A 15,891-nucleotide genomic window follows, 5' to 3' on the forward strand; every position below is an offset into this window, starting at 1 on the left:
CGAATAAGTAGGATAAACTGCATTCTTTGGCAGAGGGGGAGGGAAGAGGGAAAGGGTGGAGGAGGTGTTTTTTTTTTTTTCTTCCCCTTTACTAGTTCTGTAACTGAGTCAATATTTTAAGATCTGTGGCAGGAATGTGGCTTTGTGATCACTAATCTTTCTGTAACATATTTTTTTAATGAGAAGTATCGTAATTCTGCGCAAAATATTTGGATTTTATATCTCGCAGCTCGTTCTTGAAATCAGCATGAGTTTTGGCTTTAAGTTTTTAGGCTGGTGAATATGAAAAACAAATAACTTTAGAAACATGGCTATTACAGTGATTATTGATTGGCTTGGCCTACAGCCAAGCAACTCTTCTGCATGCACCACAGTTGCTGATTTAAATTCTACTGCTGCTTTTTTATGTGTTAGCCTTTTTTAATCGTTAAACGGTATATGCAGCTATTTAAGAACAGTAGATCAGTTTTTTAGTTAAGGTTTTCAATTATGTCTTCATCGCTTTGGAGTTGGTTGAATGACTTGACATGAGATTAAGCACAACAAAAGAAAAGGCAGGGGAACAACAGCTGCCTTCCAGTACCAGAGCACTAGTATTCTGAGCAGTTAAGCATTTTACCTTTTAGTATTACGTGGTGTCAGGTCTAAATGTTCATCTTTATATTCGTCTTTGCAAGAACCTTAGGCATTCTGATAAAACATCAGACACTCAAACCCTGGATATTCGTGTTTGGGGGTTGTTTGTCTCTTGCATTTTTGAGAAAATTATCTGAAGATCTGATACTGAGGAGTGAATTGATCTCATTAACTTTTAAGACAAAAGTAGCAAACAGTCACCACTAGTTTGTACTTGTTTAGTTACTGTGTGGTAAGAACTTTAAGGTGTGTCCTTAATGGCAACTGACGATTCTTGCTGCGAAGCCTTGTTTATTTTAGGTAGATGTTTTATACAGAATTTCCAGTGGGACAAATTACTACACTGACTGCACTTATTCTTTCTGAAGACTGGTTGTAAGCATAAGAGAATGGTTTTGCCATGCTGCAATCAGTATATATTTTAAGATTGAAGCCATTAAGTTTTGCTGTGTATTTTGAGGCTTTTCCTACTTCCTTTGTTTAAACATTTTTAAACAGTGCATGTCATATATGAATTTAAAACATTCATATGGCACTATTGGGACCGAATTTAAATTTAAAATGAATACCTACGTCCTTGTTGATCAAAATAGAAAAAACATTTCTTTAAATAAGTGGATGTTTTCTGGTTTTGAATGTGGTAAGAAGGCTATATTTGTATCTTGTAAACAAAGTTTCATATTAAGTCGTCTTTAGAGAATGGCTTCCAGGCTTTGGATTAGAGGAGAGGATTTTTCAATCTTTTTTTTTTTTTTTCTCTTCCCCCTTAATTTTAACTGAATAATGGTTTTTGGTTTTACTTTGTTTTGGAAGGGGTGAGGAGAGCAAGAGTTAGGGTAGGGGCTAGAAAGAGGAAGATAATAAACTTTAGCACCTTTTATCAGACTGTCTTACACAAAAGGTTACTTTTTGGTTTCCCCTTTCATTAGTTTACACTCAAAAAATTCCTTTTTGAGCACTTATTTCTAATCTTCAGAATCTGTCTTCCCCTTACTACAGTATTTTCATGTAGAACTTTATTGTTTAATATCATATTTTATATGAACAAAGTGCTAAGTTATTACTGTGATCAGAGGGAAATAATTTTAAAAGGGAACTGTGGGTTTCACTTAGACTTTCAAAACGCTGATTACAAGAAACTTAAAGTTACAAAAATCTAAGAGTTTGTAATTAAGAAATTCAGGGGAAATGTTAAGCACATTTTAACTTCCCTTTGTTCTTTGGGACTTTTTGTTGTCCCAACTCTTTCTAACCAGAATCTTGGTTTGGAATTCATTGTCCCAGTAAAAGATTCGATGCACTGTATATGTAAATACACTCCCTCTTTCCTGTGTTATGAAATGCTGTGACTACCGCTGGCATATGGAAAGAACAGTCCCCCCCTTCCCTAAGGTGGAATGGGCTAAGCTTTCTTTTCTTTGCAAGAAGCTGAAAGAAGAGTTTGACCTTTGAACTCACCCTCACACTTCCACACTGCTTTCAGGATGATTAAATAACCAAGGATATTTGCCTGTGTCTTACACTTATTTATCTCACTTAAAATGTTTTAATACTTAACTGTTGAGGTATTGTCTTTAAATATAGCAAGACAGTACATTTCAGTTACAGCAGGGCTGCCATTTGCCAGCTCAGCCCTCTTGTTTTTGAGACTCTTGATTTAGAACATCAGCGTTCCAATCAGATACTCTTTCCACATCTCATAACTACATTAATTTCAAACTACCATTTACTTTTAATGGACTTTGAGTCTCTTCTCATGACTTTTGAACCCCTTTTTCAAGGTGACTTTAGGAACAAAAAAGTTTTTCTTTCTGGTGCATTAGTACGGTCAGGGGATTCTGCTGACTACTGTATGCATGCTTTTAGAGAGATGTGACTCATACCACAGGAGATTTGCAACTGAATACAAAAGTAAGGAAAAGGATATGACCAAGCTATGTAAGATTCTCAATGCCCCTTATATTTTAGCATAAAAAAACCAAATGCACTTTTCCAGCCTAAACTTACCTACTTTTTTGTGCACCTCCAAATAAAAAGATTCTCTCTAAAAGATTTGCTTTTAGAAATCAGCTTACTTCAGTGAAATTCCTAAATCTTGTTTTGTTGCTGATGAAAACTTGTTTGTGCCAATCCTGGGTGTATGTCATTGAGGAGAAAAAAAAAATAATTAAAACTTCTACTGTTATAATCATATGACTTTGGTCAGAGCATAGTTTATAGCTTATCATAAATCTAGCTCTTTTGATTCTTCCTTCTTAATTCTTCTAAAGGGGGGGCTGTGAGCGAAATGCTATGATAAGAACAGGCTTTCAATTGCAAAGTAAATCAATCTAAATTCTGGGGAAAAAGAGTTACAAATCAAAAATACAGGTGACAGACATATTTCAAAATACAGTCTTTGAGTTCATGGCAGAAGATGGAATTGCTTATCAGACTGCCTTGAGAATTTCAAAAGAAAGCACAAGAGGAAATGTGGTTAGAAGCTGCAGGAAAATCTATGTAGATCAGCATGACTTAAAGATTTGAGCAGAAACCCATCCAAGTATAAGTGAATAATTGACTGGATAGTGATTTTCTATGTGCTAAAGATTTTATGTAACTAAAAGTATCAAAGTCTGAGTTTGTTTATGCGCAATGGGTACACTTGCATTTTTCAGTGTAATAAAGCAAGTGCAGTTTACCTCTGACATAAACTACACAAGGAAATTAAAGGCCCTTGTATTGTACTTACACTTTATCATGATAGTTGAGAACTGGTTGGATGAAATCCTTGGGGTTGTCAGCCTCTCTTTCTTTTGGTACACAGGTAGGAAGAAGCAAATTATATGTACTACAAAGGCTGCGAAGCTTAAATGTTAAGGAAAACGGGTGTAAAGGTGGTCCAGAGAAGCTGCAGTTTCTGTTTATCTTTACTCTTTATTTCTAACCTTTTTTTTATTACACTATTAAAATTTGTATATGAAACTGCCTGTTTGATGAAAGGTCAGTTTCTTGTGGATGCAAATTGTCCTTTCTATGATATTTGGCACTGCGAAGCCTGGTATGTTGGACTATACCATTGCATATGTCCCTTCAGTCCACTAGTTTGAGGTAATGTAATACTAGGCAATTGAAAAAGTTTAGTCTCCATCAGTTTACATGGGTCTCTGGAAGATCTCCCACCTGCATGGAGGAAAGGAGGCAGCTATTTGAAGTGTCTATTTCTAGCGCTTTTCTATTTTAGTATCTTCAGATGCTAGTCCAGGGGATGACTTAAGTAGAAGTAAATGTCTTTCTCCTGGACTGTACCTTTTTCTATCTTTCAAGACTGATTTTTGCAAATACAGAATTGTGGATGTGTTTCAAAGTGACAACTTCAAAGTGGTCTGCAGAGGGGAGAGATGGGAAGTTGCTGCTTTTTCTTCACAGGAGTTTGAGCTGTGTTGGTTAAATGTTAGATTCAGAGTTGAAATCAGGTGAGAGCACTAGGGAAGATTAATGACCTTAACAAAATGAACTCTTTGGAAGTGACTACTTCTCTCAAAATCAGGATCAGTAAAAGAACCTCTTTTCCTGTTATTTCACCCATGCTGCCCAAAGGGATGCAACTTGCCTATAATTCCTATGGAGGAACTCCTGGGTCTTGAGTAATAAGGAATTAAGTCTAATTTGGTAAACTCGGAATTTACCACTTCTTTGTAGTTGTGGCTGCTGGAGAGACCTAACATCCTTCTGCCAAGAAGTAAAAAAAGGTCAATTTTCCTTTTAATGTCTCTGAAAATATCTTCTTCTTTCAAATGAAATCCAAGGCTAAACATATAAGGCAGACTACGTAAAGTGAGAGACTGACTCAACAATAAAAATGTATCACTCCACCAAGAGAGCCTTTACCTGCTGTGGGGAGAACAATAAACTGTTTTGTAAGGTAAGGGGTCATTGCCAGTTTAAGTACATGTAACTTCTTGATTTAATGAAGTTGCATCATCTTATAGCAGTAGTGGAATGTGTCCCAGACTTATGTAAAATAGGATCGGTCTTGTGTCTTTCAGCCTTTCTACAACAGGTATTGGCCACTTCACGTTGTCTAAAGTACACTTTGGCTTTGTGGTTCCTGAGAAATTCTCTCCTAATCAGAGGAAAAAAGGGAAAAAATCTGGCTGTTAGAGCAGTCCTTCTGAACTTTTAAAGTCAATACTTATTTGTAGCACTTCCTCCTTTAATGCCAAGAATTAGCCTCTTTTATATTTGCTTTTGCTCAGTGGAGGAAAAACATGTGCAAAATGATGCAGGCTTATATGTTCTCTGCTTTAAAAAGGAATAATTACATCTTTTGATAGAAGCAGCATTCAGTTCACTGAGGAGACACATTCAGCTCATCCATCCTCTGCCAAAACACTGTTAGACATATAGCCTTAAAGAAAAAGGGACTCCACAGGAAAAGGTTTTTTAGAGAAAGGATATCCTTTGTTTCTATTAGTATAGATGTCTGAAATGGGGGGAGGGAGTTTTCCTAATATTGTTCATTATTAACTACTAGTTATTTTCCACTGGTGATTAAAATCCTGTTTGCTAGACTTCAGGAGGAAAATGACTTGCATGTATGTCTGCTTTATCTGACTACAAAAGAGCTTTGAAGAAAATCTAAAGTGTTTGTGGAGAAATGCCTGGATAATAGCAGTCTTGCATTCTGCAGTATATATCTCTGCTGCTTCAGTTCTGTTTTTATGAATTGTCTTAGTATCGTTGCACTGGAAAGCTCTCTAGTGTTGTTAGAAGGGACTGTAACTGAGGAAAACAGTAGCTTCTCTCTTACAGAGGATAAAAAGATAAGCCATGAAAACCTCTCTCGAGTTTAAGTTTAGGATAACTTTGAAAACTTCAAGCCCGAAGGATAAAGACTAACAAGGGGACTTAAGTTTGTAGATTGAGGGAGTGGAAATTCCAATTTAGGGTCATCTTTTTGTTCTCTTTTCAACCTGAACATCTTCGTTTTGATCTTTCCTGCGACTGAAACAAACAACTCTCTTCCTCTCCTTCCTCCCCCTAAATCTCCATTTCCTTTAAAAGTAGTCATGTTAATTCTTTATCAGACTGAACTGTTAAACTCTTTATTTAAAAGCAGAACACTTGGTATAAAAACTTGTGTGGATGAGAAACAATGTTAGGTGTACTCACTTGCGCCTCTATTAACAAAGAAATACACTGGGTAATTGTGTTAAAATGGTATAGTGTTAAAAGATAAAACGAGGTACCTCTTCCCTTCCCTAGAAAGCAATGGAACACACCGTAATGAAGAGTAAGTTATTGGCTTCGTGTAGTGTTATGAAGAAAAGCTGACTCTTCTGCTATTCTGCAACATAATGTTTTATCTGTGCTGACTTTTATAGCTTTCCAGTGTTTTAACTTAAGTCATAGGCAGATGGATAGCTGTATTCCTTCAGAAATAAGGCCACAGTCTGTGCAGCAAACAGTGTGTCATCTTCCCTAGCTTTAGGGACTCTCCTTCGCTCAAATTGAGGTAGAAAAGACATTTCTACCTAAAAAAGAAAAACACTTTATTGCATGAGGTGTGGGGCATGTATGTGTTTCTTCTTAAATGGAGAAAGGAAGTTATGTGGTTGCCATAAAACCCCTAGTACCTGTGGAGACAAACTTGAATTCCATGCTGTGGATGTTTGGAAATCTGACTAATGTTTCGGAGTAATTGGCAAATTAGAACCTCACAATAACACTTTGCTTCACTTTCTGACTAAACATAGGAGTCTACAAAGACTCCAGCACACCAGCAGTGCTCATACAGTGGAGCCATTGTCACTGATGGGTTCCACACAGCCTAGGACACTATAGGTACTCTTTTGAAAGTTTGGAGCTATTAAGTATTGTTAGCAACTACTTAGGGGTGGCATTTCTGCTTAATATCCTGTGTATGTCCTAGGTGTGGTGCAACTGGCTAAACTTTATGCAATGGTACCTATGTATGAAAAAGAAAAAAAAAAAGCTCTAAATAAGCGAAGTTGAGCCTTGGCTCAGCCTTTTTTTTTTTTGTTTGAGGATTTGAAGTTGTATTTATTTATGCATACTCTGTCTATGGTCACTATTACACCTAAATATAGATGTGCCCAGACAAAATAGGTAATATAAGGTAGTTTTATTTGTGATCTCAATGAGGAAAAAGTGATGTTAACTGGTTCGCTTACATTCATTAGATAGGACTGGAACAACTGTTCTGAAAAAGCAAAACTTTTAGATTGAACTAAGAAAAGGTGTTTAAATAACTTGTGGTTTCCAGTAAGCAATCAGCAGTATAAAATCTATCTCATTAGCAATGCCAAAGAGCAGCAACCTGTTCTGAGGTATAAACATACTAAGAGAAAAAGAATGTTTCATGTAAAATTACTCTTAATATCCTGAAACCTCTTGAAACATGAGGAAAACTGAAAGGTTTTTGTTTTTTTCTGAAGTGGAATTGAGAGTTACATGAAAGTTTCTCAAGTCAAACAGACACAGTAAAAATGAAGGTAGTTAATCTGTAGCAGCTGGTGCTTTGGTGGTGTTTGGAGTGTGGGTTTCTTGTTCTTTGCTGGCACTGGATTATGTAGGACTTGAAACCTTGTGGAATCTTAGTAGGATAGTGAAAGAAACTCTGGTCATCTGTTAAACAGCGATAGCTTTGCTACTGGCCTTGAATTTAAGGATCTGTTAACAGCTCTCTGAGGTCTGAGTGAATATTTTCTAGCATACAGAGAAGTAACTAAGTGTCACTACTTGGCTGTAACTCTTCTAGTTTTCTCACTTCTGTTTTTAAGAAAATGTTGCAGCATCTAGGTTAGCTTCTGTAATTGTTCCAGCTTGCTTTTTACAGTTTAACAATAGTTTTGCTAGCACAGAATTAGCAAGGTATAGTTGTATTTCATGATACTAGCTGCACAGCTTCTATTGCCAATGCTCTGCATTGTTTAAAATGGGAAATTCAGTGGTTAGACTTAGCTATTCTTTGAAAGGTGTCTAGAGTTTTATTACATATTCATGGAAATTTTGAAATGCAGGAAGTAGAAATGCAATCAAATTACTACTGATAGGTCATTTCCCAAAGAAATCTTTGAGTCTGTAATATGTTGTCTTTGGTTGTGTAATTTAATAAAAATAAATTAAACTTCTCTACAGGCACTTAATTAAAATTTTCTCCACTTTAATAGTCCATTTATATGCAGCAGCTTTTTGGTGTGGTTCTTAGATTGTGTGGCAAGTGCAATGAAAGCAAGATGTTCTCATCCATCCAGTTCAATCTTTAGTTATATATATTTTGTGGTGTTTATAAATATAATGGGTGTCACTGCAAACCTATTGAAATATTTGACTAAAGGCCATATAGCCAAATATGACTCAGGTGTGAACTAAAGTTTGATAATGCCCAGACTCTGGATTGTTGGAAGAATAAAGTACAATAGGTGGCATCCTGCAGTTGAGACGAGTTTACCACTTGTGGACAGGCCACTCCAGGAAGTGTCCAGGTGTGCTGAGCAGGACAGAGGTTCCTCCTGCCCTGCTCATTCACTGCAAGGCAGTTGCAGCAACCACGGGAACATGTGAGCCCTGGACTCTGGTGTGAGATGCATGTTGACATTTACAAATGAATAGGGGAGTCAGAAGTCAAGATTTCTTGACTCACTTTATTGTGAGGAGGGAGAGTAATTCTTTATTTTCAGCCTTGAGTTAGTCTGTAGCAAATTTATCACTTTTCAGCTGTTGGAAGGAAGGATTTCCTGTTTTGTTCTGCTCCTTTACTCAGTATCTCTGATACTGGTGTGTCGTGTCTGTTCTTTTGTCATCTGAGAGTGAAAGACAACAGAAGAAACACCAGGTACTGTATTATTTTTTGTTGAGCTAATACAGACCTTCAGCCACGAATAGTTACAGTGCTTGTCAAAACTGCAGGTCGTCTACTTACTGAGGGAAGCAATAGTACAGAATTAAGGCAACGCTTGTCAGTTTAGCTGCTGCCTACAGGGTTTTGAATAACAGGAATGTAATTAATCAGCATTTTTGGTCCTCAAATGCAAGGCATAATATCTTCACTAGGAAGAAAGGTTTTGTTAATAATGGATAAAATCCTAGTGTAGATGTTTGGTTTATAGTTTCAGCATGTGTTAGCTTGTCTAAACAGTGAGAGTGTAAAATCTTACGTATGTAAAAGCCATGTATCTAATCAGAGTGAAGTGTGTAACCACCAGATATAAAAATAAGACTAGAGCTTTCTAGCTCACCTTCTCATTCCAGTAGTGTTATCCTTTCCCTTCTCAGTTTAAATACGATTCTGTCTCTTTGTATCTGTGGTTTTCTTCAGAACTGCTGCCTGCATGATTTTTTTCAGTCTATAGGTACTATCTCCTGTATATGATGGTATATCTAAGAACAGTAGTTGCCTGAGCTGCAAGTAGGCATTTCAGATTCTTAAAACAGGAATATCTTGCTCTGCTTTGCAATGCTCCCTAGAGGATGAGCTGTGGCCAGTTCTTCAGAAGTGTTCAGAACCTCCTATTAAAACCAGTGAAAGCTTGAAAAACATTCAGCAGCTAACACAGGTTGGTGGTATGTTAAGTGCTTTGAAGAGCCATGGAAGAAGTCTCCAAAGGGCTTCTTCAAACCTATTGATACCCAATAAAATTGAATCCAAACTCCTGTTAAACTCCTCTCATGATCCATGTGTTAAAGTTCTATGCTCTGTATTTATATGTGCTGTTGTGAGGACAGGTTTAGTTTTTTGGACAGCTGAGATGAGATTGCAACAGACCTGTTCTCAAATGGTTTACCAGAGAAAACGTTATTGATTGATTGAGGTGGATTTTTCATAGATCAGTGACCAGCCTGGGGCCTTCGCTAGGTGTTATCTATGTCTGTCCCTTACATTCTAATAAATCTCTAAGCATGTGGTTTCTACAAACGTATCATCCTAGGTTAGGTTTGAGTAGAACAGTGTGTGGTGGTCCGTCTTACAAGGACGTCTCTGCTACCTTCATCCCAGAACGCTGTGGAGGATAGGGGATTGAGTGTGGATTTCTGCTTTGTATCATCTGTTTTCTCTCTACAGTGACTTAAGTCTTGTTGCTCTATTGTGTGTGTGTTGTAATGAGGCAAAGTGGGGAGCGTAACAAAGCATAATCAGCTTTTTCTGTATTTGCAGACACTCACAAGGAAGTAGTTGATGACGAATCTCAGCAATTCAGTACGTGGGACTTTAGGCACTGGCATTTGGCTCTGACTTCATACCCCAGAGATGCCTCTGGCCTTTTTGTAGGATGATTCTTATATCTATTACAGCAGAGCACTTACCTGTGGCTTTGAAAGTAAATGTATTAAACTCTCAAGTTTCTTTAATTTTTTTTTTTCTTAATCTTGCCTGGATATTTGTTATAGGTGTTCAGGAGTCTTTCAAAGTTGATGTTCATTCTTGGTTTGCAAATAAATTATTTTCAGACAGATAGTCACCGCATATGCACATGAGCTTTGCTGCAGCATGTTATCCTGTTGTGTAAAAAATACCTCTTAAAACGACAGTAGAAATAGAACAAAACGGCAAGTTGAAACATGAAGTAAAACATGTTAACCAGCACCCTTTGATTTTTTTTTTCTTATGTTTTGCAAAAGGGAAAGCTTTTTGAATACTTCAGCTTCAAACTTTTGTTATATGTCCTTCACCTGCCTATAGGCGGTGAGTGAAAGCCAGAAAGTCAAAACTGAATAGGGAAGGTAGAAAGGCAAAAGCAAAGGCTGCAGTAGAAGCAATTCAGAAGAGTCACATCATAGACTGAACCTGCCTATTACAAAAGACTTCGAGTCATTTTGCAGAGAGGAAGTGTTAATCATGGCAGTGATAGAACTGAAACTGGGGACAAAGGGCGTAGTTGAAAAAGAGACTTTGGCTGCAGAAAATCCAGGTTCTGTTGCCATCAACCTGCCAGACAGTGGCTTGTTCCCTCTTACTGTCTCTAGCCTACACCCCAAGATCCCTCTGTTCATGTTGAACTTGGTCTTTGGTCATGAGTCTTTGGCCCAGGCCTAAAACAGCCTGGGTTTAAAAAAAGGTAGAAACTTCATGGTGTTAGTTCTGATTGTTGTCTGGACCTGAATTAGGGGACTGGATGATGAGGACACTAAGTTCTGGAGATACAGAAGAAAAAAAAAAAAAAAGGAAGACAAGCAAATGGAAACAATAATTTTATTCTATATTAGCATTCTGGTGGGCTTGGAGGGTTTGGGTTGGTTGGGTTTTTTTTTTGTTTGTTTGTTTAGTTGTATGGGTTTTGGGATTTTCTTTTTCGCTTGTGTTTTTTTTAAACACATTTTCACTGGGCTGCAGGATCATCTTGTCTGCATGATGGTGGAAAAGAAGCTGCTAACTTTTCAAATGAAGACCAAAGAGTATTCTCATGGCAAGGCTGTAGTGTAGGGAGTGTTTGAGATGTTGGATCTATGACTCCTAGCAATGTGGTGTTATGTTTCCTTTACCAGGTGGTTATCTTGCCTGGGCTTGACTGTTCTGTGGTAGGTAAAGGTATCCAATAAAGTTGAAGGCATCATATCAAACTTTGGGTTTATAAATGGTTGCTTTTTCGCTTCAGCTGGTTAAAGCTCCTGTGCCGTGGCTGTTGGACACACTGGTTCTGCTGGCAGGTGGCCTTGCAGGCATGTTGTCTGCAGACATGTTTGGGACACTGAGCTGTACAAACTGTAGAAGTTCCCATGGCTGATTTCTACTGAACATTTGAAGATTTCATGGCTTAAGTCCAACTTTTTGTGTCCAACTAGCGCTGCTTGGTCAGAAAAGGAGAAAGGTAACCTCAGCTGCACAGATAGGGCACATCTTTACTTGCTACAGTTACTTGTCATGGAAACCTGTAGCCTGAACTATTACAGTTGAACTGTTACTCTTTCTTTGCCTGAAGTGAAGCAATATGTTTCCAACCCTAACTATTCTATGATTCTATGATTTTTGTCTAAATAAAAGCAAGGCTGAGGTGGAAGTTAAGCTGAATTTTAAAACCTGACTTTGCCCATGTTCTTGTCTTCTGCTGTACGAGCTATAGAGCATATTGTGTTTTCAGGCATATTAATTCAAGTAATGTGAATCACTGGCCAGCTGTCTTTTTATGAAATAATTTGTGGAAGTTTGAGTCAAATTTTGAATGCATTCTTTTCATTCGATATCCTTTTATTTGGAAATATGCCTTATCTCAGAGTGATTTCTCTTAAGTTTATAATGGTCTTGTATTAGTTTGGTAGGCTTTTCCTTCATCCAAAAATTTGATCAAGCAGAGTCCTGAACTCTACGATACTATAATTTGCCAGCCCAAAGAGTGGTGGCCATCGATTGCTGCTAGAAGGCATTACAGCTCATACAGATACAGATATTTAAGTTGGAATTGTAATTAACTATATTATAACCCTTTTTAATCCTGTCTTAATCTTAAACCTTCCCTTTTGAGTATAATCAAAAAAGCACTTTTTTTGTTTCACGCAGTTTGAAATGAGAAGCATTTCCATTTTTAAATGTACTAGTTGGCCTCTCGATCTAATTGTACCAGCCCAAAACTGTCACAGATTGTAAATCTGTGGATGATAGTAAAAGCTTTGATTAGTGGTGTTAGTGAATAGTTCTTAATACAAAAATTTGTACTGACACCTACTGTGTACCCAGACTATGAAATCTAACTGCAAACTGTCTGGTCTTGGGGAGGGGGGGGAAGTCTTTTGCTCAAGAGCCTTCAGAGCACAAACAAGTAGTTTTACTGTGCCTCTAAACACTTGTTTCACAGGTTCAAGGAAAGGTTACTTTGGCTTGCTGCATTTACTTGTTTACAGTAGTGTATGTATTGAAATATGGTTTCAGCAGCTTTATGTAACTGGATAAGAGTAAATTTAGAACAGACAATAGACAAAGTATGGCTCTTATACTCTGTTTACTATCTTAATAGTAGACAAAGCAATCTTAACACAGAAACCCAGCTAGTGGAATACAGGGATGTTCAAAACCATACTATTTCAACTGCAGTAGGTAGAAAAGTGGCCAGAGTGCCTTCTAGCTGTCCCTCACTAACTATTAGAAGTATGCCCTCTGTATTCAAAAGCATTGATACTTCTCTAGCCGTAATGTTCTCATTATTTGGGAGACAATTCTTTCTTCTTATTTTTAAAAGTCTATTTTCCTCTCTTTTCCAGGTGCTGGGGTTCTTTGTGTCACTGAGAGAACCGATGGATACACTTGCTTGAACACAGACGAAAACAAAAAGGAAAATCTTTTTCTTGTGGAAGAAATCTTCCTGGCAAAGGTGTTTTAGCTTAGACTTCTGAGCAGATGTTGGAGAACTTTACAAGTGTCCTTATTGTGATCAGTGAGCATCCCCAAAGAACTGAAACCTTACATTAAAACACGTAATAGGGAACAGAACGTAGGAAACATGCCAACTCAGCCTCTCTTGGCATACATGGATGGACCGGATGGAATAGCGAGTACCGTTGGTGCACAGATGGAGAATAATGATGCCTCAATGACAATAAAAGGAACAAACACAATTTCTTACAAAAGCTTGCAAGAAAAGTTTCTCATGCAAGCTGAGGGATGCATGCCTCTGGACTGCATGTTCTGTGATGAGACTTTTAAACATCCTGAAGAACTTGGTAAGCATGTTTTAACGCAGCATAGGCCCACTCTTTGTGAACCAGCTGTCCTGCGTGTTGAAGCAGAGTATCTTAGTCCTCTAGATAAATGTCAAGTAAGAACAAACTTGCCTTTACCAAACAATGAAAAAGACAGTGAAGAATTGAGTTGTAAAGTTTGTGGACAAACATTTCGTGAGGCTTTTGACGTTGAGGCGCACATGAAAAAGCATAAAGATTCTTTCACCTATTGGTGTAATGTATGTGGAAGAAGATTTAAAGAGCCGTGGTTCCTCAAAAATCACATGAGAACACATACTGGAAAGCCTGGTTCTAGGAACAAGCACCAACAAGGTTCTGAAAGCCCCATAACAATAAATGAGGTGGTGCAGGAGCATGTAACTGAAAATGTAACGTCACCTTACAAAATTTGTATGGTTTGTGGTTTCCTATTTCACAATAAAGAGACTCTAATTGAGCACAGTAAAATGCACACCAAAGAATCAGTACCCAGTGGTGAAAGCCCCCAAGTGACTGGTGAACCTAATGCAGAAGAAACATCTCAGAAAGAAGAATTTTTTCGATTCTTGAACTTAAGACCAAACTCTGTTCCAGAAAACACATCACAAAAGCCTGTGAAATGGATAGCTGAACTAGATCCTTTCACCACGTATCAAGCATGGCAGCTGGCTACCAAAGGTAAAATTGCAGTTGGCCGTGGCCAAACTAAAGAATTAGGGCATGAAGTAAGTACAGACAATGATGATTCATCTTCTGATAAAGAAGAACTCGGTGAAATTTGGAATGCAAATAAAGGTAGCCAGACTGAAACTACTGGGAAGTCAAGAGTAAATAAAAACAGCAGTTACACAGGGAACGGTAACTTATCCCAAGTCAAATTGAAACATCCCAGTGGTGAAGTGCCTTCTATGGAGGTGGATTCTAAATTGCCCCAGAACAAAGAGAAACCAACACACTGTTCACAGTGTGGTAAAGCCTTCAGAACATACCACCAGCTAGTCCTTCATTCCAGAGTACATAAGAGAGACAGGCGGACTGATGCAGAGACTTCAGCTGTTTCCAGGACATGCTGTGCTGATATAATTGCAAGTCTGGATGAAAATGGAACAGGAGAACGGATAGAAGGAGGCTCTGAAGATGGATCTGAAGATGGGCTTCCAGAAACACTTAATATAGGTGAGTAGCATTTTCAGCATATAAGTTTGAAATAGCTGTTACCGTATTGTTTTAGGAACTCTTCAGAGCCAAAGAATGCATCTTGCATTTCTCTGTTATCTTTCCAAAACTTAACCAGAGATATGGAATGCTATGGTGGGGGAAGGGGAAGAGTTAAATGAGGGGAACATAGGTTCTGACACCACCCTTCTGAGATCTTTGAAGTTGTGTTGGGCCTTCTTGCAGTTACGATTTGGGTTACTGGAATTGAATACAATCAGTCTAGGAAAAGTCACTGTTTATTTAAACGTATCCCCCTCCCCCTATTTACTGGATGCTTTTGAGTGTTGCCTATCCTTTCTTATCCAGCACGTGTTTTTACAAGTAGCATTTCTGAGGAAATCATTGCAGTTTCACTTTTATTCTGTGCATCTTGTAAGAAAGGGGAGAAAATGTCCAATGCTTTATACCAGCAGTTAAGACCCTGTCAAGTAGAGGATAGTTCCAAACTTTTTCTATCAAACTGCAGGCTCTATGTTTCTTTTGAACAGTATGTAACTTGAAAGCCTAAGTGTCAGAACCAGCAATTTTAAATTGGTTCCATAAGGACATGTATTCAGGCTATTAATATGTAGACAACATGTATGTAGGAGAGGCATATATTTAACTCCTCTTCCTTGAAGGATTGCTAAAAGTTCTCTTTGACAGAGTTGATGGGCTCAATCTGTATGTTACCCAGAATTAATTCTGCATCTCATAGTCTCTTAGAAAAACAAGTGATACTGAGTGATTCCTTAATTGAAAAAGACTGTGTGTCTGGGGACAAAAAGGAGCAGCAAAAGTCTTCTAGCTAATCTAGCACTTTAGTGTGTGACAAGCTTCGAGTCTGCATTTAAAGAACAGACACTTGCATAATCTTAAGAAAAGACACAACGTACAGAATGTCCTGGCACACACAACTGACTTTTCCATTTCTGGTAATGTGCAGCCCTTTATTTTGCCTCCAGTAACAAAGGAATGGAATTATTACCTAATGTTAACTTGCTTGTTTTGTTTCTCAGTGTCTTATCCTAAACTACAACAGCTTTCATTGTGGGATGCTGAGTCATGCTTATTGAGACATTATGTTTGTTTTAAACAGCTATGGTTTGTCTATAGTTTAGCCATACTTAGCATTTCCAATATAGAAGATTTCCAACACATAGCTTAAAACAGTTCCTGGAAGTTCCTATCTATTATATATCTAACATCTGTGTCAAGCAAAACATCTCCTTCCTTCTCTTCCCACTGTAGCTTTCTAGTCAGCTTTGATTTGGATATTTTACTGAAGTTGTTTTGATGTTTTTTTCAATTCAGCCTGCCACAGAAATCATGTTGATTTGAATGGTGTATTGTGTGTAAGCTTTCCCCCGTCTTGTTAGACATTATGCTGTACTTGCCGCCCTC

The 15,891-nt window shown here is 37.8% G+C and overlaps 1 protein-coding gene across 8 annotated transcripts in view; it reads left to right on the forward strand.

Annotated features, from left to right (window-relative positions):
• The window catches only part of ZNF217 (zinc finger protein 217), a 28,792-nt gene that overhangs the window by 2,167 nt on the left and 10,734 nt on the right, over positions 1–15,891 (forward strand). For all 8 annotated transcript variants that reach the window (XM_030503168.1, XM_030503166.1, XM_030503163.1 and 5 more), the window contains exon 2: positions 12,832–14,466. In XM_030503168.1, the coding sequence (XP_030359028.1) occupies positions 13,071–14,466 (1,396 nt within the window). In that variant the 5' untranslated portion in view covers positions 12,832–13,070. The remainder of the gene's footprint in view (positions 1–12,831; positions 14,467–15,891) is intronic.

Source organism: Strigops habroptila, chromosome 13 (assembly GCF_004027225.2).
Source record: "Strigops habroptila isolate Jane chromosome 13, bStrHab1.2.pri, whole genome shotgun sequence".
Taxonomy (NCBI): domain Eukaryota; kingdom Metazoa; phylum Chordata; class Aves; order Psittaciformes; family Psittacidae; genus Strigops; species Strigops habroptila.